We start from the raw sequence: 24,325 nt of genomic DNA, 5'->3' as shown, positions 1-24,325 counted from the left end.
GACAGGTGTGAGGTGATATCTCATTGTGGTTTTGATTTGCATTTCCCTGATGACGAGTGATGTTGAACATCTTTTCATGTGCCTGTTGGCTGTCTGTCTTCTTTGGAGAAATGCCTATTCATGTCTTCTGCCCATTTTTTAACTGGATTATTTTGTTGTCGTTGTTGAGTTGCATCACCTTTTTATATATTTTGGATATTAACCCCTTATCAGATATGTCATTTGCAAATATCTTCTCCTATTCAGTAGGCTGTCTTTTAGTTTTGTTGGTTGTTTCCTTTGCTGTGAAGAGCTTTTTATTTTGATGTAGTCCCAATAGTTGGCTTTTGTTTTCCCTTGTCTGCAGAAATATATCTAGAAAAATGTTTTTATGGCTGATGTCAGAGAAATTACTGCCTGTGCTCTCTTCTAGGCTTTTTATGCTCTAACATTTAGGTCCTTAATCCATTTTGAGTTTATTTTTGTATATGGCATAAGAAAGTGGTCCAGTTTCATTCTTTTGCATGTAACTGTTCCATTTTCCCAACACCATTTGTTGAAGAGACTGTCTTTTTCCCAATTCGTATTCTTGCCTCCTTTGTCTAAAATGACCATATGATTTTGAGTTTATTTCTGGGCTCTCTATTCTGTTCTACTGATCTGTGTGTCTGTTTTTGTGCCAGGACCATACTATTTTCATTACTACAGCCTTGTGGTATATCTTGCAATCTGGGATTGTGATATCTCCAGTTTTGTTCTTTTGCAAGTTTGCTTTGGCTATTCGGGGTTTTGTGGTTCCATAAAAATTTTGTAGTTCTGTGAAAAATGCTGCTTGTATTTTGATAGGGGTTTCATTAAATCTGTAGATTGCTTTGAGTACTATGGATATTTTAACAATGTTCTCCCAGTCCATGAGTATGGAGTGTCTTTCTATTTGTTTGTGTCATCTTCAATTTGTTTCATTAATGTTTCAGAGTACAGGACTTTCACCTCCTTGGTAAAGTTTATTCCTAGGTTTTTTTTTTTTTTTTTTTTTTTTTGGTGCAATTACAGATGAGACTGTTTTCTTAATTTCTCTTTCTTCTACTTCATTCATTATTAGTGTATAGAAATGCAATGGATTCTGCCTATTGATTTTGTATCCTGCAACCTTACTGAATTCATGTATCAGTTCTAGAAGTTTTTTGTTGGGTCTTTAAGGGTTTTCTATGCATAGTATCATGTCATCTGCAAATGGTGAAAGTTTTGCTTCTTCCTTACCAAATTGGATGCGTTTTATTTCTTTTTCTTGGCTAATTGCTGTGGCTAAGACTTCCAGTGCTAGGTTGAATGAAAGTGATGAGAGTGGACATCTTGTCTTGTTCCTGACCTTGGGGGGAAAAGCTCTCGGTTTTTCACCATTGAGTATGATGTTAGCTATGTGTTTTTCATATAAGACCTTTATTATATTGAGGAACGTTACCTCTAAACCCACTTTATTGAGTTTTTATCATGAATGGATGTTGCACTTTGTCACATGCTTTTTCTGCATCTGTTGAGATGATCATATGTGTTGTATCCATTCTCTTATTGACTTGATGTATCACATTGATTGATTTGTGAATATTGAACCACAGTTGCATCCCAGAAATAAATCCCACTTGATTGTGATGAATGCTTTTTAAAATGTATTGTTGGATTTGGTTTGCTAATTTTTGCATCTATGTTCATGAGGGATATTATTCTGTAGTTCTCTCTCTCTCTCTCTCTCTCTCTCTTTTTTTTTTTTTTTTTTGTAGTTTTTTAGTTGGTTTTGGTATCAGGGTAAATGCTGGCCTCAGAATGAATTTGGAAGGTTTCCTTCCTCTTCTATTTTTTTGGAATAGTTTGAGAAGAAAAGGTATTAACTCTTCTTTAAATGTTTGGTAGAATTTGCCTGTGAAGCCATCTGGCCCTGGACTTTCGTTTGTTGAGAGATTTTTAATTACTGCTTTAGTTTCTTTGCTGGTTATTTAGTTTCTTTGCTGGTTAGTTAGTTTCTTTGCTGGTCTGTTCAAGCTTTCTATTTCTTCCTGTTTCAGTTTTGGTAGTTTATATGTTTCTAGGAATTTATCCATTTCTTCTAAGTTGTCCAATTTGTTGGCATATAGTTTTTCATAATATTCTCTTATAAACTGTATTTCTGTGGTGTTGGCTGTTACTTTTCCTCTCTCATTTGTGATTTTATTTATTTGGGTCTTTTCTTTTTTATTTTTTATAAGTCTTGCTAGAGTTTTATCAATTTTGGTAATTTTTTCAAAGCAGCAGCTCCTGGTTTCATTGATCTGTCCTATTAGGTTTTTTTTTTTTTTAAGTTTATATTTCATTTACTTGTGCTCTAATCTTTACTATTTACTTCCTTCTACTGGTTTGAAATTTTGTTTGTTCTTTTTCTAATGCCTTTAACTTAGGTGTTAAGGTTAAGTAGTTTATTTGAGATTTTTCTTGCTTCTTGAGGTAGGCCTGTATTGTGATATGCTTCCCTCTAAGAACAGCTTTTGCTGAATCCCAAAGATTTGTGACCATTGTGTTTTCATTTTCATTTGTCTCCCTGTTTTTTTTTTTAATTTCTTCTTTGTTTTATTAGTTGACCCATTCATTGTTTAGTAGCATGGTATTTAACTTCCATGTATTTGTGGTCTTTCCAGATTTTTTCTTGTGGTTGATTTCTAGTTTCATAGTGTTGTGGTTAGAAAAGATGCATGGTATGGCTTTGATCTTTTTGAATTTGTTAAGACTTGTTTTGTTGCCTAACATGATATATTCTAGAGAATGTTCCATGTGCACTTGAAAAGAAATGTATATTCTGCTGTTTTAGGATAGAATGTTGTAAATACATCTGTTAGATCCATTTGGTCTAATGTATCACTCAAAGCCACTGTTTCTTGTTGATTTTCTGTTTGTATGATCTATCCATTAATGTAAGTGGGGTGCTGAAGTCCCCTACTATTATTGTATTACTATTGATTATTTCCTTTATGTTTGTTATTAGCTGCTTTATGTATTTGGGTGCTCCCACCTTGGGTGCATAAATATTTACAATTGTTATATCTTCTTGTTGGATTGTCCCCTTTATTATTACATAGTGTCCTTCTTTGTATTTTGTACAGTCTTTGTTTTAAAGTCTATTTTGTCTGATATAAATATTCCTACCCCAGCTTTATTCTCACTTCCCTTTTCCATCCCTTCACTTTCAATCTGCATGTGTCTTTAGGTCTGAAACAAGTCTCTTCTGGGAGCATATAGGTAGGTCTTGCTTTTTTGTCCATTCCATCACCCTGTGTCTTTTGATTGGAGCATTTAGTCCATTTACATTCAAAGTAATTATTGATAAATATGTATTTATTGCCACCGTGTTAGCTGTTAGTTCTTGTTTCAGTTTTGGTAGTTTATATGTTTCTATGAATTTATCCATTTCTTCCAGGTTTTCCAATTTGTTGGCATATAGTTTTTCATAATATTCTCTTATAAATTGTATTTCTGTGGTGTTGGTTGTTATTTTTCCTCTCTCATTTGTGATTTTATCTATTTGGGTCCATATAGATAGGTCTGGCTTTTTTTTTTTTTTTAAAGATTTTATTTATTTATTTTGACAGAGAGAGAGAGAGACAGCGAGAGAGGGAAGACAAGCAGGGGGGAATGGAAGAGGGAGAAGCAGGCTTCCTGCTGAGCAGAGAGCCCGATGCGGGGCTCGATCCCAGGACCCTGGGATCATGACCTGAGCCGAAGGCAGATGCTTAACGACTGAGCCACCCAGGCGCCCCGGTCTGGCTTTTTTTTATCCATTCCATCACCCTGTGTCTTTTGATTGGAGCATTTAGTCTATTTCTATTCAAAGTAATTATTGATAGGTATGTATTTTTTGCTATCGTGTTAGTTGTTTTATGGTTATTTTTGTAGTTCTTCTCTGTTCCTTTCTTTTGTTCTCTTCTCAAATGGTTTGTAGTTACCATTAGGTTTATATACAATATCTTATGCATAATAGCAGTCTGTATTAAGTTGATGGCTGCTTAAGTTTGAAATTCTAAAAATAGTAAATTTTTATTCCTCTCTCTGCCACAGTTTGGGTATATGGTATCATAGTTTAGCATCCTTTTATTTTGTGAATCCCTTGACTCATTTTTATATATGTACTTAATTTTACTGCTTTTGTACTTCCTACTTTTTTTTTTTACTCCTGCTTATTGTCTTTCCTTTCCACTCAAAGTGTCCTCTTTAACATTTCTAGTAGGGCTGGTTTAGTACTCATGAATTCATTTAACTTTTATTTGTCTGGGAAATGCTATCTCTCCTTCTATTCTGAATGATAGCCTTGCTGGATACAGCATTCTTGGTTGTAGTTTTTTCTTTGAGCACTTTGAATATATCATGCCACTATCTTCTGGCCTGCAAACTTCCTGCTGAAAAATCAACTGATAGCCTTATGGTATTTCCCTTGTATGTAACTGTTTTATTTTCTCTTGCTGCCTTTAAAATTCTCTCTTTATCACTGCTTTTTGCCATTTTAGTTACTATATGTCTTGGTATGGACCTCCTTGGGTTGATTCTGTTGAGGAATCTCTGTCCTTCCTAGATCTGGATTTCTGTTTCTTTCTCCAGATTCAGTAAGTTTTCAGGTATTATTTCTTCAAATACATTTTCTGCCCCCTTTTCTCTCTCCTCCCTATAATGCATATGTTATTACAGTTGATGGTTTTGTTGATTTCCCTTAATCTATTTCCATTTTTTATTATTCTTTTTACTCTCTCCTGTTCAGTTTGGTTGCTTTCCATTACTCTGTCCCCAGGTTGCTGAGCTGTTTTACTTCCTCTAGTCTACTGTTTATACCCTCCAGTGTACTTTTAATTTCAGTTATTGAATTCTTCATCTCTGGTTCTTTTCAACATTTTCTTTGTTGAGGGTCTCAAAAGAGGTCCTCCACTCTTTTCTCAAGTCCAGTGAGTATCTTTATGGCTATTACTTTAAATTCTCTATCAGGCATATTACTTATCTCCATTTCATTTAGCTCTCTTGTTGTGATTTTGTCCTATTCTTTTATTTGGGATGTATTCCTTTGTCTTCTCATTTTGTCTAACTCTCTGTGTGTCTGTTTCTATGTTTAGGAACATCATCTATGTCTCCTGCTCTTAAAAGAGTGGCCTTATGAAGAAGAGGTCCTCTAGTGTCCTGCAATGCAATATCCCCTGTTCACCAGAACCTGGTACTTCAGAGGTATCTCCTGTGTATGTTATGTGCACCCTACTATTGTGGCTGAACCACGTTTGCCTTCAGTCATCTGCAATTGCTGTCTTTGCTTGTTGTGGGTAGGATTTTGTCCTTATGTTGTTAGTGGGCCAGTTTGGAGCCATGCTGGACTTGAGTTGGGTCAGACCAGGCATTTGTCAGAGCTGTGGAAGCACTGAATCACTCTCCCTGTGTTATCCTCTGAGATGTTTTCATTGGTAGGGGGGGCCTGCCATCAGACCAGATGTCTGCCCCAGCCCACTGCTGGGGCAGACTGGTATGTGTGTTTATCTTCCCTCTCCCCAGGGTAGGAGTCATTTTGTAGTGGTGCTGGTCCCTGTTGGGAGTCTTGCACACTGCCAGGCTTGTGGCATTACTTTGGATGGACTCTTGCCAAGGGTATATTGGAGGAGGTGGGGCTGTAAGAGAAGGACAGGTCAGAGTATGCTGTTAGTAAGCTAGGTGGAGAGTATTTGGGTTGTTCTGGTTCCTGCAAGTGTCTGTGTGTCTAGGCGACAGGCAGGGAGGGAAATGGTGCCCACCAACTCCTTTGTTTCTGGAGAAGTCTCCCAAAGATCCCTGCCCCTCCTGCACATGCTCTGATATTAGTAAACAAATCTCCCTCCCATATACCCAGGTGGTTTTCAGTTTGCAGCTTCTGTGCTATATCTTGGCAAGCTACTTGTTGTGCTATCTCTTTAAGGGTGGGGACTCACTTTCATATTGCCCTCTGGTTCTCCCAGAGCCAAGCCCACTGATTTTTAAAGTTCCAGGTGTTAAGCCCCATTGATTGTAAGAACTCATGAAGTTAGGTCATTCTGGTTTTCAAAGCCAAATGTTATGGGAATTCATCTTCCCAGTGTTGATCCTCTGTGCCTGGGATGCCCAGTATGAGGTCTGTTCCTCTCCCCTCTCGATATCCCTCCTGCGGACGGTTTTTTTTTTTTTTTTTTAAGATTTTTATTTATTTATTTGGCAGAGAGATAGAGAGAGAGCACAAGTAGGCAGAGCGGCAGGCAGAGGGAGAGGGAGAAGCAGGCTGTCCGCTGAGCATGGAGCCGGACGTGGGGCTCGATCCCAGGACCCCAGGATCATGACCTGAGCCGAAGGCAGCTGCTTAACCGACTGAGCCACCCAGGCGCCCCGTCCTGCGGACATTTTGCCTCCCATCTGTGTCTCTGCCCTTCCTACCATCTTCATAGTGCCTTCTTCTCTACATTTAGCTGTGCAGAGTCTGTTCTGCCAGTCTTTCGGTCATTTTCTGGGTTATTTACACTGATGTGGGTGTTATTGCATTGTATCTGTGGGATGAGGTGAGCTCAGGATCCTCCTACTCCACCATATCTGCATATATCTTTTTGAATTAGCATTTTTGTTCTTATTGAAGTATAAGAATTATAAAGAGGCTGCTTACATCACAGGCTGTCCAGAAAAGAGGAAGTTGCCAACAAGGGCCAAAAGAAGGTAATGGGTATAAAGAGCTGGTGCCCTCTGAGGGAGGTGAAGAGATAAAAATCACCATGTCCATTAAGTGTGGAAATTCCTTTCTGCTATGGTCCTGTAACAATGTCCAAGGAAACTGACCCAAGGGGTTGGGGAGGTATGGGTAGGAGCTCTCTGGTAGGGATGGTTCTCAGGCAAGTGACAGAATCATAGGCCAAGGAGGTCATTCTGGGTAAAAGAAGTGTCATGGTCAGGGTGACCCTGACTGTAAGAGATGCTGGGAGTATGTAAGAAAGAGGGGTGTGACTGAGGCTGGCTGGGGTTGGAACCAGAGAAATTAATTGGGACAAAAGTGTTGACAAGCCCTCTAGAAAGAGACTAGAAATTATCAGGTCTACAAAGGCACAGCAAACTCCAATTCAGTATTTTCCCAAATGCCAAAAAATTCCTAGGGATCATCTAGGGTACTTGTTAAAAATACATTGTCAGGCCCTACCCCAGATGTCCTGAACCAGAACTTCTAGGAGATGGCTTGGAATTCTGTATTTTTAATGAATGCACCTGATGACTATGATTAAGTAATTTTGGAAAAGACTGCTTTAGTGCAATCCAGTCTGGAATCAGAATTAAAATTTTCTTACTCAAGAGGCAAGACAAGACTGGGAAGCAGGGCTTTTAGGATTTAGAAGGGTTGTATAAAAAGTGTATCAGGAAGGGATTCAGGAAGCAAGATGCTGTCTTGAGAAATAAGACTGCAATGTTCTAGGTGTGGAAATTAGGGCTCCAGTGAACTGCACCATTAAAAACAAGGCTCTAGTGCTGTGGGAAACTAGAGGAGGTGAGATCTTGAGAGAAAAGATATCAATCAAGCATCCTGACTACAGATGAGTGTGGTGGTTAACTCCCATTCTCTCGATGCAAATGAAAGATTTAGGCATGTGTAGTATACCTGTCTGACGGCCTATGGAAGTCGTGAGGTATGGCCATACCCTCGTGGGTAAGCAGCAGATGATGGCTCTCTTGAGAAGGATCTTGTACTGTATGGCAGCCACTGGAGCAAATGAATGGTCCTCAGGAAACCAAATTTCACCAAGGAGCCTGGACAGGCAGTGAAGGGACTCCAGTTTTTCCTCAAGGCCTTATTCTTTGGGTGTACACATAAAAGTGTCTGGTGAAGCTTCTGGTGAAGGTCCTTGAAGCTTCACCCTCTGGAATTCATCAGGTTCATGGCAGGTATAATCATGTGCCAGATCTCCATAAGGTAAAGGCAAATCTCAGAGGACTTGAGTAGTGCTGGGAAGCCTAGGAAATCCTTCTCACAAGACAGCCTTAGTTTTCTACAACCTCAGAGGATGTCCTAGAAGTGGACATTACTTTCAGGTGAGGTTCAAGCAGTCAGGTGGAGGTGAGCATGAGATATAAGGAGATGATAAGTGGGTTCTATTGGACCAAGAGTAGTAACTGTTAGACTGGAAAGTAATACAATTTGACTTTGACCATTTTTATAGACTGAATGTTTGTGTCTCTCCCCTACCTCCAAATTCATATGTTGAAACCTAATCCCTAATGTGATGTTTTATAGAGGCCTTTGGGAGGTATTAGGTCATGAGAGTAGAGTCCTCATGGATAGAAATGGTACCCTTATAAGGTGCTCAAGAGATCAGAGTTTCCCCATTCCACACAGCAAAAAACATGGCCTATGTGAACAAGGTAGTGGGTCCTTACCAAACACTGAATCTACTGGCACCTTGATCTTGGACTTTCCAGGCTCCAGACTGTGAGAAATAATTTGTGTTGTTTATAAGCCACCCAGTCTATGATATTCTGTTATAGCAGCCTGAATAGACTAAGACAACCATAAGATGAATAATAGAAATTACAGATGCTTTTTAAAAATTCAGATAATAGCCTGGAGTATCTTTCTAAATTCTGATAAATTTGTTTTCCTCTCTCAACAGGAATCTCTCATTATTCTCTTCATGGCCAAAAGAAAAGATAGACTTTCTGGTTCACTGTTGTTTATGCCGATACTCCAGGTTATATTGTCATGGTTTGCATTCTAAGCTTCTCTTTTAGAATCAGTAAATAACTGAGTAAAATTTATTGAATGAACTACACTTGGCTGTCTTCATCTTTCAGAATCCTCTCTGCTGGCCACACTCCTTTGCATTGCTTATAACCATGTCAAAATCACTTCTTCATGAAACCTCACCTGGATGCTCTGTCTGACTTCTACATCCTTTGAGACCCCATAGCACATTGGTTTATAAGTCCTCTATGGCACTCACTATTTACATTCTTCCTTTTACCTTTAATAGCATTTCACTTCTCTTTATGTAGTATTTATTTATAAGCCTTCCTGTCCCTTCCATGAAGGAAACCTATAGAAGAAATAGGAAATAAATGAGAAAATGGTAATGAAAGGAGAACAAAGATAGGTCTATAAGATGAAGCCAACTGTTACAAACATTTAGCGGATACTTGCCATGTCCCACATGCTAGTCTCTGCTCTCCTGGAATGCAGAACTGAGTCAGGGCAGAGCTGTGACTTATGGACCAGTTCAACCCTCAGAAGCACTCGGATCAGCTTCAAACCATCACTAGAGGTTTGGTATTAGTAAGTTAGCCCCCTACCTACCTATCTTCTCACTGATTTACACACTCTTACTAGTACTGATGCTAGAAAATGGGCAAAAGTGTATTTCTCAACTGTGCTAGTATTTTTTATTCGAGGACTTCCCTTCTGACTTCATAGATACCTTGATAGCTCTTCACCAAGCTTTTTTCAAGGTTCAGTGGTTTCCAAGCCAAGGCAGTAGGACCATTCATATAGTTATGCTGGGGAGACAGGATATCCCTCAATTTTTCCATGGCATCTCCATTCCAGCTTGTGTGTACTTAATATAGATTATCCAGTAAAAGGAATCCTTGGCAGTTTTTCATCAAGTTACAGCTGCCTCTTGTAAAAGAAACAGCCTTTGTAAGTTGTTTTCTCTACATTGGCTAAATGGCAGCAAATAAGATAATGATCATTTTCCAGATGTCATAAGAACAACTGATGGCACCAACATAGTCATTTATGGCTCCAGGGCAAACTATGGGGAGAATGTTATGACTGTACAAATATGTGAAAATGTAGATTATTATCATAGCAATGTAAAAAGCTACAGATTTCCCCCAAACCAGTAACTAGTTTCTGTATTTTGACCAAAATAATTGTAGAAGAAAGTCCATTCTAGGCCATTTTAAAAGCAAAGCATCTGCATTAGGAATTTTCTTAAAAATATAAGAATACTTAATTTAATTTTCAATTTATATCTTTATGTATGAAGCAAGAATAAGGAAAAGTATAATTGCAGTATAATTTTGATTCTAATTGACCTTTTAAAATAGTATTTTTATTATAATAACTATCACCTCAGATAATAACTAGTAATTAGAATTTTTTTCTCACAGGACTTATTTCTTCAAAAATGCTGATTTTTTTCTGCTCTAGTTTCAAAATTTGACTGAGTTGCTAATTTAAGATCATAAGTTTAAGTGCTCCTCCTCCATGAATTAGAGTTTTACTCCTAGGCAGCTCTAAAAACTGTTAATTTCCTGAGTCTTCTCCCCCGTATATAGTAAAGTCTTTATTTTAACATAGAAAGAAGGTATTAGACCCTGCCCCCTAAAAGAGTCAAGTGTATGCATTTATGTATACCAGGAGCTTTGCCAGCATCATTTTTGGGCTTTTTCTTGGCGCAAGGTTGCATCTGGTATAGTGCAGGGGTGGGGGAAGGGTGTCAAGAGGCATCCACCATGCTGGGTTGATGTAGATGAGAGTGTGCAGGGGTCAGCCTATGATCCAAGGAGCAGGCAGAGTCGAAACTGGGGTCATCAGGTGATGCTTGGAACCAACATGGGAAACCACCAGCCAAAGCCAAAGGGAAATAAGCCAGGAACCTGGGAGCAACTGCTAGGGGGATCCAAATAAATTTGTAAAAGGTTTCAGGCAAATATTTATTAAATACCTGACCATGTTTCCCAAGTGTTCTGACCACAATTTAGTAAGAACTACATTTTATATCTTAGCCTAACACACACTGACACACAGCCCTCACTGTATCAGAGTTCTACAAAGATCTTTACCTTCACCTTGGGTGAGGCACTCTGGAATTTTCATTTCTCTTAGGTTCTATTCTATTTCATTTAAAGATGTTGATAGGATGGGCGCCTGGCTGGCTTGGTCAGTGGAGCAAGCGGTTCTTGATCTTGGGGTTGTGGGTTTGAGCCCCACGTTGGGTATAGAGATTACTTAAAAGTAAAAAATCTTTTAAAAAATTAAATAAAGATGTTGATAGGAGATTTACAAATTGCTTTCATGATCTGTTATTTGATAGAAAGCCATAGCTTAAAACGTACTATCTTGGGGACTGGGGAGATGGAATAAAGAGAGTTAAAAAAAAAAAAAAAAGACTAAAAGACTGGAGGACATGGTTTCTGATTTTAAGGAGATGGAATGCTCCTAAGGAAGTTGGATTGTAACAGGTGAAACAACCAAATATGACACATATAAAGTAGAATAAATGGAAACAAGCCAATTAACAGGGAAATTAATATCAACACAAGTTAGTTATAGAGGTGTTGGCTTCAGATATGAATAGCTGAGGACAGCAATGAGGCCCCCCATAGATGGGGTTAGCATCTTACTCATCTTCATAGCCCTTTACTGCCTGACACACTAACATGCACTGATGTTTGAATAACTTAGCACAATGAGAATACAAGGCATTGTTGTTATTCCGTGTTTCCACAGGGCTGAAGTTAAAATTCTTATTTTTTATTTAGGAGAATACCCTAAACGATTTCCCATGACACTTTAGTAGAAATTAGTTTATCAAATTACTGTAGTTATTTGGCCTTGGATTGACTCTGAGGCTGTGGATGGTGAATGTCAAAGGGAGACCTCAGGAGGGTGCCGGGGAGCCTCACAGACACCCACAGAAAGGAAATATGTGTCAGAGCACTGAAGTCTAACTTCTCTACTTAAATAATCTTACTCTTAAATAATGATTCGGCCTAGGCCATTGCAACGTTTACTTAAATAATGTCTTGTAGTTGTCTCCTTTCATTTTTTTAATGCTGTGTGTCCTCAATATCTCTACCACAAATAGATTTTATTGTTGCTTTTCAAGACTAGGCACTATGGGTCCTCCCCTCCCCCACTCTCCCACCACCACCACCAAATCTACAATGTTGATATATAGAAGATGCTCAGAAATCACCTGTGGGGAGAAAATATATCACTCCATACAATTAGCAATTATCTCTGCCTTGCTCGTTTTATCTTTAGCCTAGCACACAATAGTCATAATTTTTATATGAATAAATAAATTTTCTCAGTGGTCTCTGAATTCCACACCCTCTTTTCTTTCAGGGCCGGGAAAACTATCATCTCTGACAACTTAAATTCTCATTTCCTTGTATTCATCACATGTGTAAGTACACAACAGAAGCATTAACTTTTTCAGTTAAAATTCGGGCAGAGAGCTACAATCGATGATTAAATACTCTAAATGACTTTCATATTTGTGATGGACTCTAGAGCTAGGGGGCTAGTTGAACCTGACCACAGGTTACCCAGTGACCTGAAATGATTCAGTAGTATCAACTCCTTTTTGAAGTTGTAAGTTAAATAATCTTTATATGTTAGTATAGAAGATGGTGCATTTAAGAACTTCACGTTTTTTCATACTCAGCTATCCATAGTCTTTTTTTAGGGTTGTTGCTGGCAATTGCTTGGATTAACTATGAGGAAATATCCATACGTTCCTGTGGTCATTAAGACAGGTTCTTCCACCCTGAAAAATTTCCATACTGTTCTTCCACCAAGAACAACTCTTGATGTAGCTGGAAGAAGTTTAGAAAGTAAGAATATTTCTGTGTAATAATGTTGCACAAATATTGGAATGTATTTCTGAATTGCAGTCCACAATTCTGCAATTTATATCTACCATATTTATTTGTTTTTATTAATTACATAAAATATTTTTCAATATCCCATAAAAAAGAAAAAAATTAAAACGGGCATTTCTTTTTTTATTAAATATCCTTCTACAACATCATTTCAAGAAGTGCCTTGTCTTCCACCGAAGGAATGGGTCATAATGTGAATAAGTTTAAAATAGAATTTGCAACAACAAAATACCTTATTCGAGCATCCACAGTTTCTGCCAAGACTTCATTCTCAGCTGCTAGGAAAATAACACTCAACACAAAGAAATGTCAGCTTCAGATAAGATAAATGGTTTAAATTTGATGTCTCATTGAAAGTCTGATTCTTTTCTCTCTAAAATATCAAGAATCTTTGTTCCAGGGGGTATAAAGACAGGAAGATCCTTATTGTCTTGGCACTCACCAAGGGAGTACCTAGAATTCCTGTGTTAGTTTCTTTAATTTTTAGATGGTACCTAGATGTTAAACTGATAATTTACTCTTTTGGGAAGTTTCTAAGATGAGAAATCCACTCTTTGTGATACAGGGTAGTCTAGCAAGCTAGATAAGATGAATAGCAAGACTTTGTAGGATCTTTCTTGATTATATTTAATAACACTCTTTATTAAATATGTATATTTAATAAAGTATAAATAAGTATATTTAATAAAGCATAAGTAAGTATATTTAATAAAGAGTGTTTATAAGTATATAAATAAATAAGTATAAATAAATGTATAAGTGTAAATCCAGTCATTTCTTAAGCAGCTACTCTTTGTTGGAATTGGGGAACAAGTATGAGTAAGACCTAATTTTGTAAAGAAGACAGCTTTTAATCTTCATTGACAAAGTGAATCATCACTTGTAAATGCTTCTGAAGAGTATAAATTATTGCAAATAACATTTGTAGGTTTTTAAGAAAAATGTAACTCATTATCATACCCATCTGCAGCACAAATGGCCTGGTCTGCTTCTTGCAGAGTATTATACTTCTTCTGTCTTGAGGCCCCATTCTGGAACTTTGGGTTGCTTCCATATTTGCAAGTTCTTAGTAATAAGTCACCAAAAAGAAATGTTTAATAACTATATACAGATAGTTGTATTTGATGTCCACATTGATCATCATTAACTTGGTGCCATTTATTAATGTCCCACAATACCACATGCTCTTTCTGATAGAGATTCAACCATTACATCACCCTCCATCATCCACTGATGGATGTCCTATCACCTGTTCAAGAGGGTCTTCTGTCCTTTTGGGAGCATTAGCTGCTACTTCTTTCTTTCATTGATTTGTCAAATATTTATTGAGCACCTAATCTATGGTGTTGCTGCTCTCTGCTTATAATACCACATGCTTTGTGCCTAAGGTATTACCCTGCCTTTTTCAAAGTCCTGTTTTGATAATTGTTCCAGCACATGTCCTGAATACTCTGGGGATTTTTTCTAGTACTTGGACTAATGGCAAAGTAAGGTAACTCAGATTTAATTGACTGTAGATTCAGATTTACTTGATGGGACCAATGAAAATTACAGGCATTTAAAAATTTAAATTAAGATTAATTAATTAAGATTAATTGAAATAACAAAGTAATTCCCTAAATTAATTAATATATCATTTATTAACTGCCATTAAACCCTTGTTAATTAAATAAAATAGTAAAGTTAAATAAAAAGATGGATAATTTCCTAAAGGATATGAAATTGTGATTTAAATATCTTTCTTAATTGGTTTAGTAGACAAGCACATATTGCATAATTCATCTAGGACTTGGAACTGCAGGGCGACGAAAGACTCCACACGGGTAGAGCATTATGAGAACATTATGAGAACAGGAAACAGTGAGGATCATTTCCAGAGAATGACTGTATTCTACTTTATTCTATTTCAGTGGTTATTAACTTTTTCTTGGTTAAGAATTCAATATACATAAGTCAACTAATGGCTACCAATTATCTCTTATATGCCAAGCATTGAAGCATAGGAGCTAAGGATTTATTTGAACAAAGGAGATCCTTTTGAGAATTTGGTGAAGGCTAAGGACTCCTTCCAACAGAAAAAAAAATGAAATATATACATGCATATTCACACCAGTTTTTGCACACAAACTCTCAAGAGGTATGTAGACCTTTGAAGTTCATCCATGGGGACCCCTACGTCTGTGGATTCAATTTAAGGACCGCTGCCCCTTTGAAGTTATTCAAGCTAGGAATGATGTTATAAGTGCCTTAGGACTAGTCACTTAACCTCCTGAGGCTTCCATTTTCTTGTCTGTTAAATGAGAGCAGTAGATAAAAGTCTTCCACTTCTAAAAATCTGTCTGTCAGCGGATGCTGCAAATTTGCTTGTCTATTTATGTCATTATCTCTCTGTTGCTCATACTGGTGTGTGGGGATAGGAAAGAATAGTACAAATAGAATAGGAATCAGAGAATGTTCTGTAATTTAGAGACCATATAAACTCCATGAGAAGAGGCAGTGGCAGTCTAGATGGTAAAGGGTCCCTTGGTGAGTGAATGTCAGAGTTAGGACCTGGTTCTGTATTTCCTAACTTCCAGCCCGCAAGTCTTTCCACAATGCCACAGCTTGTATGAGCATTTATCCCCACTAGTGCCCATAAAGTAATTATACTAGATTAATGACGATCTCCTTGAATTGATATGCTAAATCTCAATTGTTTACTTATTGAATTAAGATACTTATCTTTAATTAGAGGTATTACTAATGAAAATATTTTATAGACTTGGCATGAAGGATACTTGGTATGAAAGACATTTATGAAATTCAAGGATATTTGGGAAATCCAGAAAGCTTTACTAGTGGCAATAATCCTAGTGTTATTGGTTGAATTGTGGTCCCCTCAAATTTATGCATTGAAGTCCTAACCCGCAGTATCTCAGAATATGACCTTATTTGGATATAGAGTCTTTATAGTGGTAATCAAGTTAAAATGAGATTATTAGAGTGGGCCCTAATTCAATATGACTGGTGTCCTTATGAAAAGGGGAAATTTGGAGACAGGCACTCATACAGGGAGAATACCATGTGAACATAAAGGCAGAGATCCAGATGATAGGTAGATGCATGAGTCAATATTTAAAATATGTGATAGTTGAGCCTGTTACAAAAGACTAACATACAAGTAACTTATCCCCATCACTCATTAAATCTCACCATTGGAAATGTTGACAGTCATACATACAGTAATGTGATTAAAAAAAAAGTTTCCACTTATTGTTACAATGTGCCAAATATTATGAGGCATACAAGTATACTATAAGCTACTTTGTTTAAATTTGTATCTTTCTAAAATCTTTTTAATAATTCAAGAATGATAAGTGCTATACCTTTTTTATTCCACTTAATGACTCATGTACTTACTGATGCCAACAGTATTTGAGTTAAAGCTGTGGTTCCAACATTAAATCATTCTACCACATTTCACAATGAATATTTTTAGCAAATATTTTCCAGTAACTATTTTTGTAGAAAAATAATAAAAAAAATTCCACTAACTATTTGCCCTGATCTGAAAAATATTTCTGGCATCCACAGTTAAATATTTTGACAGTCATGTGAATTTAATATGAATAAAGCAAACTCTCAGGTACAAGGGAAGACACCACAGAAAGAGATAAAATAATTGTTTTGCAGTAAATTATTATTTATTCCATGGCATAATTTAAATGCATAAAATGAAAGCATTTTTAGATGCTTCTGATAATTTTTGTAAGCATATTTAAAAAATACTTATCACTATAAATTATTGGAGAATATTCTTAGCAATATTATAAAATATACTGAATATTTTAAGTTTGAGATTTTTATGGTGATGGGGTGGGTCAAGACAGTAAGTTAGGACTCTGAGGAATAGACTCTTATGTAGTTAAATCAGTTTAACCAACATTTATAAGTTGATAAAAATAATATATCTTATTTTCACCTCCCAGACGTGTAATAATGTTAACATGTGATTCACATTTTATTACATTTAATTACATAAAATTATTCATGCAAAACACCAAGGTCATTTGCCTGGCACAAGGAAAAATGTTCAGGATATTAGGCTGCAACCCCTCACCTCCTAATTAAATTTAACAAAGATGTCAGTTGCATACCATTGTGCCCAACATTATACTAGATTGTCTAACTAAGAAAATGTATTTTTTTCTTTAATTTATTTAAGGTATAAATGTATCTCAAGGTCTGAGAAAAACTTTAAAGAGTAGTATTCAATCCAATAAATGTAGATTGATGTTTCAAATTAAAGCAGGTAAGAATTAAAAAAAAAAAAGATTATGACATTGTCTCTAACCTTGAGGAATTTTGCTGCCACAATTTGAGAATAAAACCACATGTAAATAAGTACTCTGTTGCCTTATATAAATGGTAGATAAGTAACTGTTTAGGGAAGGGCAGTAATGTGACCTGGAGTGGTCAGAGAGAATGTGAACTGAATCTTAATGAATGGAAAAGGTTTGAACAGGCAGTGAAGAAAGAGAGAGCTTCCTGGGAGAGTAAATGTTTTCTCATTCATAAGCAAAGCAAGTAGTTTTTAAAACTATTTTAAAATTTACTGTGCAAACTGTGTTTGCTGACGTCCTGTTAGGTTTGAGGTTATAAGATCATCCCCTAATATAGGTGCTTTGCTTAGGGTCGTTTTCAAAATCTCCTTGAGAGATTCCAAGGACTCAGAATAGCCAAAACAATCTTGAAAAAGAACAAAGTTGGTCAGAGTTTGTGCTTAAGCCTTCTTAGCCACTTAGAGGTTGAACTTTTACCACTGGGGGGATGTGGTTTCGAGTTCAGGGAGTTAACTTTTGTTGTACTTTTTCAGCCCGGAGCTAGTAGCTCGGAGCTTCCTACCCTGATGGCTCCTGAGAGGTGCTGGGGAAATAGAATTAAAAGCAAACTCTTCTCCCAACCCAGAAAACCTCACCACAGATGTAGGAGAGAGAGAAAACAGTTTTGTCATTGAATAAGCATTAAACCAGGATGTCACGTGTATCACAGGCAATCCGCTAAGACATGGCCAAGACTGAAAGAAGTCTCACCCTGACATATAACCAAGCAGATACAACAAATTATGTGCGTGTTTTCCAGATAGACAATGTCTTGTCAAGTAAGAGGACTCGGCAGCACCTTTGGCACACATAGTTCATACTCGTTTTACCTGGTAATTGGAGTGGCCATCTGTGTTGACTTTATCCAGGAGGAAAACAAACTTCTCTTTATGACAGGATGTAGTTTTGCAACCTGGAACAAGGCCCCACTGAATTTAGACTCCTACCTTCCCGCAGAAACTGGGAGACAGGAGTGGTCTCTCCCTTGATGACTCCCAGGTCTTTCTAGACATTACGGGGTCACACAGCAAAAAAAGGCTGATCTAGTCTTCAAAGGGATTTATATACATTTCAAAGAGAGGAGAAAGTACTTACACTTAAAAGTTTTCTAAAGTAAATGACCTGAGAAAAGAGAAGCAAGGGAAATCTCTTCCCTTGTTTTCAACAGGGAGAATTAAGCCTCTTACTTCTAATTGCATTTGCTCTTACAGGGGATGCAAACTTTGGCATGCACAGGTTGTCAGGGATGACTGTGATGTTATTTTTAAGCCTGTTTTTCTAGGAGTTGCCCCTTAGAGCAGCTCACTGTTCATTCTGTTTGGTCAGAGGTTGGATTTAAGCCCCTTGGGCCAGTGAGTCTTCTCTCCTGTGTTGATGGATCTGTGTCCAGCTTGGGGAGTGCTTTCAGCATTGCCCCATGTCCTGATGGCTCTGAGTGGGGGCAACCGAGTGTATTTGCACAGCCTTCCTGACCCCCAGAGTTGACTCTGACCCAGGACACCTCTTGATGATGACTGCCTCTTTCCTTGATTCTCTCCATTAAACTTCTAGCTGCTCTGCTGTTTTTCTATGTCAAGGAGCTGCCAGCCACTTCTTAATTGCCCTCCCCTAAAATCTGTATTGTTTTTCAACAATGCCCTTAGGCATGGAGTTCTTCACTCTCAGTTCCAAATAAAGTCAGTTTTCTCAGAGCTGCAAAGCTCTTTGTCCCTATGGCCTGCCTTTCCTCCAGGGCAGAACCCTTGCCCTACTCTACCTATTGGATGTGAGGACCTGCTTTCCCTGGACTGACACCCCTGCTCTATAAGTATGCACTGGGGTAGGAGGGGGAAGGAGTTGGCAGCCCCTGGTCTTCTCAACTTGCCCCTCCAGGCATGGACCCTCCACTCTGTGAGTGAGCTGGAGTGGTGGTGATTGGGGCCCCAGTCACATCTGGCCTTTTGTGTCTGGGGTAGAGCTTCTGCCTTATGAATAGAGGGCTGGGTGGAGGAGGAGAGACCTGATCCTCTTAGCCGGACTTGCCTAGAATAGAGCTTCCTAGAAAAGATGAGAAACATCTGCACCCTGTCCATCTTGGCCTGAAACTATAGTCCCAGCCTGGGAGCTGGCTGGGAGATGAAACTCCCATTTTCTTGGCTGCACACGAATAGAGTTTCTGTAATGAAGAGCTGGGGGAATAGTGAAGTAGGTTATGGTTCAAATACTACTATTTTTACTGATATTTAGTAGATTTTCTTGAATGAATGTTTCTCCATTTGCTCTATCCCCTTAGGACAATTTCTAGAGACTTTAAATAAGTAAAAATTATTTTTCACTAGTTGAATTGCTTTGCTAAAGAGTCCATTGAGCTCCTTACTCCATCATTCCAGAAGTCCCACTTCTCATGCTCATTTTGAAATATATTTCACGGGATATAAAATTCTGGAATTATGGGTTGACTTTTGTTATTGTTGTTTCTTTAAGCATTTTAAAGACATTTGTATATTGTATTTTGGATTACATAGTTTCTGATAGCCTGCTGTCATTCATATCTCTGTTCTCTATATGTAATGCTTTTTTTTTCTTCCTCAGTTCAAGATTTTTTTCCCCTTTGAAAGGGGTTTTCAGCAGTTTGACTGTAATATGATCGGATGTATTTTTTTTCCTAATTTTTCTCACTTGGGATTCTTCTGAACTTTTTGGATTTGTGTTTGTTGTTGCTATTAATCTCGGAAAAATTCTCAGCCATTATCCCTTCAGATATTTCTATTGAACTGTTCTCTCTTCCTTCTCCTTCTGGTGCTCCAATTACATCCATATAAAACCATTTGGTATTGTCCCCCAAATTCTTAGATGTTCTGGGTTTTTATTGTTTTTGTTATTGTTGTTTGTTCTTCCCCCACTTTGTTTTCATTTTGTGTTTCAGTTGGGATAATTTCTGCTGATTTATTTTCAAGTTCATTGATCCTTTTCTCTGTTACATCCAGTTGCGTATAAGTCTATTGAGAGAATTCTTCAATTCTGATGCTGTGCTTTTTTTTATTTCTAGAATTTCTTTTCTTTTTCTTTCTTTCTTTTTTTTTTAGAGAAGAGCATGTGTGTGCATGACTAAGGGGAGAAGGAGTAGAGGGAGAAGGAGAGAGAATCTTAAGCAGGGTCCATGCTCAGCAAGGAGCCAGACACAGGGCTCAATATCACAACTCTGAGATCATGACCTGAGCTGAAATCAAGAGTTGAATGTTTAACCAATTGAGCCACCCAGGTACCCCATATTTCTAGAATTTCTGTTTGATTGTTTTATATATATATTCCATTTCTTTTCTAAAATTCTCCATCTATCATTCAAGCTGTCTATTGTTTCTACTAGAGGATTTAACATTGATCATAATTATTCATATCTCTGTTAGTTTTAACATCTGTTTCTACCTCAGTTGGCTGCTTTAGCTCTTGACAATGACTTGGTTTTAGTTGCTTTTTGCGTCTCTTATTTTTTAATTGAATGTCAGAAACGTGTAAAACAACATCAGACACTAAGGTCAAAGGTAGTTGCCTCTGGAAATGGACATGTTTTCCTCTTCTGTCAGGTTAGTCAGTAGTTTAGCTGAGTTTATTATTGCTCTGCTTACCTTAAGTACAACATAGACTTCAAATTCTTCCATCAGAGGATGACTGATACTTGTACTTGGTATGTAACCTGGCATGAAGAAACGGTTCTTCTTAATTTTCCTGCTCCACCCTCAGCCTTCAGTGGGCCCTGCACACTTATGCCACAAAGTTTTCTCTTCATGCTCTTATTTCCCTACTCCCCACAAAGTGGCATACTGATACTGCTTGTTGCTTAGTGCAATAGTTCTGATGGGGACATGGGTTTTCTCAGTTCTCCTGCTCTGTTTGCAGTGAGGGATACATGCTGTGTGCCTGGGCCTCCGTGCTAAGGCTTTCTCAGTCTTTCTGCCCTTTCATGGCAAGGTACTTTGCTTTGTATTTGTGGGGAACTTTGGTAGGAGCAAATTTCTCACCTCACCTCCAATAGTTGAAGACCTTTGCTTTATATCAGTGCAGGATCCTGGGCCTGAGTAAGTTTTCTTCCCCTCTTCCAACAGCAGATAGCCTGTATTTCTCCCTCTTCCTCAGTGGTAGAGAGCATGCTCCTGGACTGTGGGAGGTTGGAGGATTTCCTATCTCTTTTCCAGTGGCAGCGGGTCTTTGTCTGGGACCATGAGGTGGAATAGTTCCTTCTCTTCCCCTGGAAGCTAATGGTTTTTGCTTTTTATGAGCCAAGGGTCTTTGAAGCAGATGGGTTTGCATGTCACTGCATTATCTAGGGTGGAGAGGTTTTCTCAATAAATATGAAAATTGAGTATAATGCAATGAGATCAATCTTCCTGAGAGGTCTATGGAGTTAATCTAATATATTATCACCGCAGTAAACTCTGAAGGGTAGGTGCATTTCTTCTTTTATATATTAGAAGGAAATAGTTTCCTTTACTAAATAATCAAAGTTTAATTAAACTCTTTTGGGAACTTGTCTCAGGATGACACAGACTGAATAGTTAGACCACCTTCCAGGATCAGGAAACCAGACAGGTCCCCATTACCCAATGCCAAATGACAGGTAGAACTTGGGTCAGAAAAAAAGCTGGGCAAGATATCTGAGGGTCTATGCCAGTCCACTGAGGGTAAGTGAGCATAGATGGATCTTGTGTTTAGAAACCTATTCTTTAGAAATCTATTTTCCTCTTCACATTTAGTAAATTTTTCCTTTAAAAATGTTTGCTCATCTCGTATAAGGACAGAAGTATTTGCTAAAGAGAAACAAGGGGAGGAATACTTCTTTGTCCATGAATGGACCACCATACTTTAAGGACTTGGACAAGATGGGAATGATAGAAATCAGAGCAAGAGAACCCCAGGGAGCAGCCACATCCAGGAAGGCAGAGTGAGAGTTGGGGCATGGTCATCTCTTCCATGCCTTCCAGAGCTCGGTCAGCCTGTGTTTTATGTGGGTGAGTGGCTCTTCCCTCCCATGCTCCCCACTGAAGCAGAGTGGCAAGGGGGAGAACAAAGGGACTTTGAAATGAGAGATCCAAGCTCTGACCCTTACTTTTATGTAGCATCAGAATAATCCCTAGAGCCCAGCATGATCTGGCAGCTGCCTCTCTTGCCAACCTCACCCCCCACTTACTTGGCCCACTCCGTGCTCACTGGCTAGTTGATTCTTGTTTCTGGGCTCACCACTGTACTCACTGTTCGCTCTGCCCGGATGTTCTTCCCACACACTTTATGCTGGCAGGCCCTTTCTCTTTGTTCCCATCTCAGGCTCACATACCACCTCTTCAGGGAGGCCCTCCCATTGAAATGACCTCGTTCCACCCAGTCGCTCCCATGATTTTATCAAACCTTTCAGAGAGCTTATTACTTTCTGACATTATCTTGTGTATCTATTTGTTTTCTTGCCATTGTCTGTCTTGCTCCCTCTGGGTTATCAGCTTTGCAGGCCAGAAACTTGATATGTCTTACTGGCTCCTGTGTTATTCACACTAGGGCCTGGCACTTGGTAGACACTCAGTAAATGTTTATTGAATTACCTCTTCCTCGGCGCTGCCTGTGGAGGTGGCAGCTATCTGTTACTGGGCATCATGGCTGCCCTCAGACCTCTGGTGAAGCCCAAGATCGTTAAAAAGAGGACCAAGAAGTTCATCCGGCACCAGTCAGACCGCTATGTCAAAATTAAGCGCAACTGGCGGAAACCCAGAGGCATTGACAATAGGGTGCGCAGAAGATTCAAGGGCCAGATCTTGATGCCCAACATTGGTTATGGGAGCAACAAGAAAACAAAGCACATGTTGCCAAGTGGCTTCCGGAAGTTCCTAGTCCACAACGTCAAGGAGCTTGAAGTGCTGCTGATGTGCAACAAATCTTACTGTGCAGAGATTGCTCACAATGTCTCCTCCAAGAACTGCAAAGCTATTGTGGAAAGAGCAGCCCAGCTGGCAATCAGAGTCACCAATCCCAACGCCAGGCTGTGCAGCGAAGAAAATGAATAGACAACTTGTTGTGCACGTCATATTTGTGTTAATAAAACCATAAAACTACAAAAAAAAAGTTTATTGAATTAATTGGATGAATGATAGTGAAATGAAAGCGACAAATAATTATATACATGTGTATGTGTGTACACGCAGTTATTTATGTTTTGACTTATTCGATGAAAGGGTAGGAAGTGGCTTACAAGAAGCACCCAGCTTTGAATCTAGGAATCAACTAATTTTTCATTTTACTGATACTTATGCCATTTTCACTGTGATCTGCTTATTCAATTGCAATAAAGGGCATAGATTTCATTTTCTGGTCCTCACTGACTATATAAAATGGCTGCGTCTTTTCTTCCTGTCACACTGTTATTAACCTATGGCTACAATTGAGTTATTTATCAAGTCAGCCACTGAGTGATATAGTATAAAAATCTAGGAGCAACTAGGGGCACCTGGGTGGCTCAGTCATTAAGCATCTGCCTTCAGCTCAAGTCATGGTCCCAGGGTACTGGGATCAAGCCCTATGGGGAGCCTGCTTGTCCTTCTCCCTCTGCTGCTCCCTCTGCCACTCCCCCTGCTTGTGCTCTCTTGCTCTCTCTCAAATAGATAAAATCTTTAAAAAATATAAAAATAAAGATCTAGGAGCAATGAAAAACAAATGACATGCTTTATCAACAAAAAGATCAAAGAGATCCAAGATGGTGGAGGAGTAGGGGACCCTCAGTTTCGTGTGGTCCCAGAAATTTAGCTAGACAGCTATCAAATCATTCTGAACACCTGTGAACTCAATCAGAGGTCTAAGAAAAGAATAGCTACAACTCTACAAATAGAAAAGCGACCACTTTCTGCAAGTAGGAGGTGTGGAAAAGTGAATACCAGGAGGTATACAGGAAGGTAAACCGTGGGGGAGGGAGCCTCTGTCAGCTGGCTACCAGAAACTGATATAACAGCAGAGCACAAAATCAGAACTTTTAGAAGTTGGCTCCAGTGAGGGACATCCCTGTCTGAAAGGTGTTCAGGTGGCAAGCAGGGCAGATTCCTAGGTGGGATAGTGTGTCTCAGGATCCTCAGGGTCACAGGAGACTGGGGGTGCCTGAGTGCAGCAGAGTTCCCAGGCTTTGGAGTGGGAAAGCTGGCTGCAGTCAGCAAGCCCAGGAGTGGGCTCTCAGCTTGGGTTTGCTATATACCGCAAACTGTGGGAAGGTCAGGCGACCCCTCTCCAAGCGGGGGCCCAGCAAGCAGTGGAACCAGCAAGCCCCGCCTTCCCCCCAAGGAGGAGCGGTGCCGGTATGCTCCCACCCATGCCCCAGGAGTCTGCAGGGTTTGGAG

At 38.7% G+C, this 24,325-nt stretch overlaps 2 protein-coding genes across 5 annotated transcripts in view; both read left to right on the top strand.

Moving 5' to 3' along the window:
- NMU (neuromedin U) overlaps positions 1-24,325 on the top strand; it is a 198,925-nt gene that overhangs the window by 74,625 nt on the left and 99,975 nt on the right. For 3 of the 4 annotated variants that reach the window (XM_045881112.3, XM_064584510.1, XM_064584511.1), the window contains one exon: positions 12,083-12,143. In XM_045881112.3, the coding sequence (XP_045737068.1) occupies positions 12,140-12,143 (4 nt within the window). In that variant the 5' untranslated portion in view covers positions 12,083-12,139. Of the gene's footprint in view, positions 1-5,099; positions 5,209-12,082; positions 12,144-24,325 lie in introns of all 4 variants that reach the window. The other variant, XM_064584509.1, reaches the window with a different exon arrangement.
- LOC135363595 (large ribosomal subunit protein eL32-like) lies at positions 22,536-23,066 on the top strand. Its single transcript, XM_064584504.1, has one exon. It carries the CDS (start codon positions 22,601-22,603, stop codon positions 23,006-23,008), a length of 408 nt encoding a protein of 135 aa, XP_064440574.1. The 5' UTR covers positions 22,536-22,600; the 3' UTR covers positions 23,009-23,066.

This window comes from Mirounga angustirostris, unplaced genomic scaffold (assembly GCF_029215605.1).
Source record: "Mirounga angustirostris isolate CCGP_5_RB_7025 unplaced genomic scaffold, mMirAng1.0.hap1 SCAF_2, whole genome shotgun sequence".
Taxonomy (NCBI): Eukaryota; Metazoa; Chordata; class Mammalia; order Carnivora; family Phocidae; genus Mirounga; species Mirounga angustirostris.
Note: the sequence above shows the minus strand (reverse complement) of the source record. Positions and strands in the feature narration are given on the sequence as shown.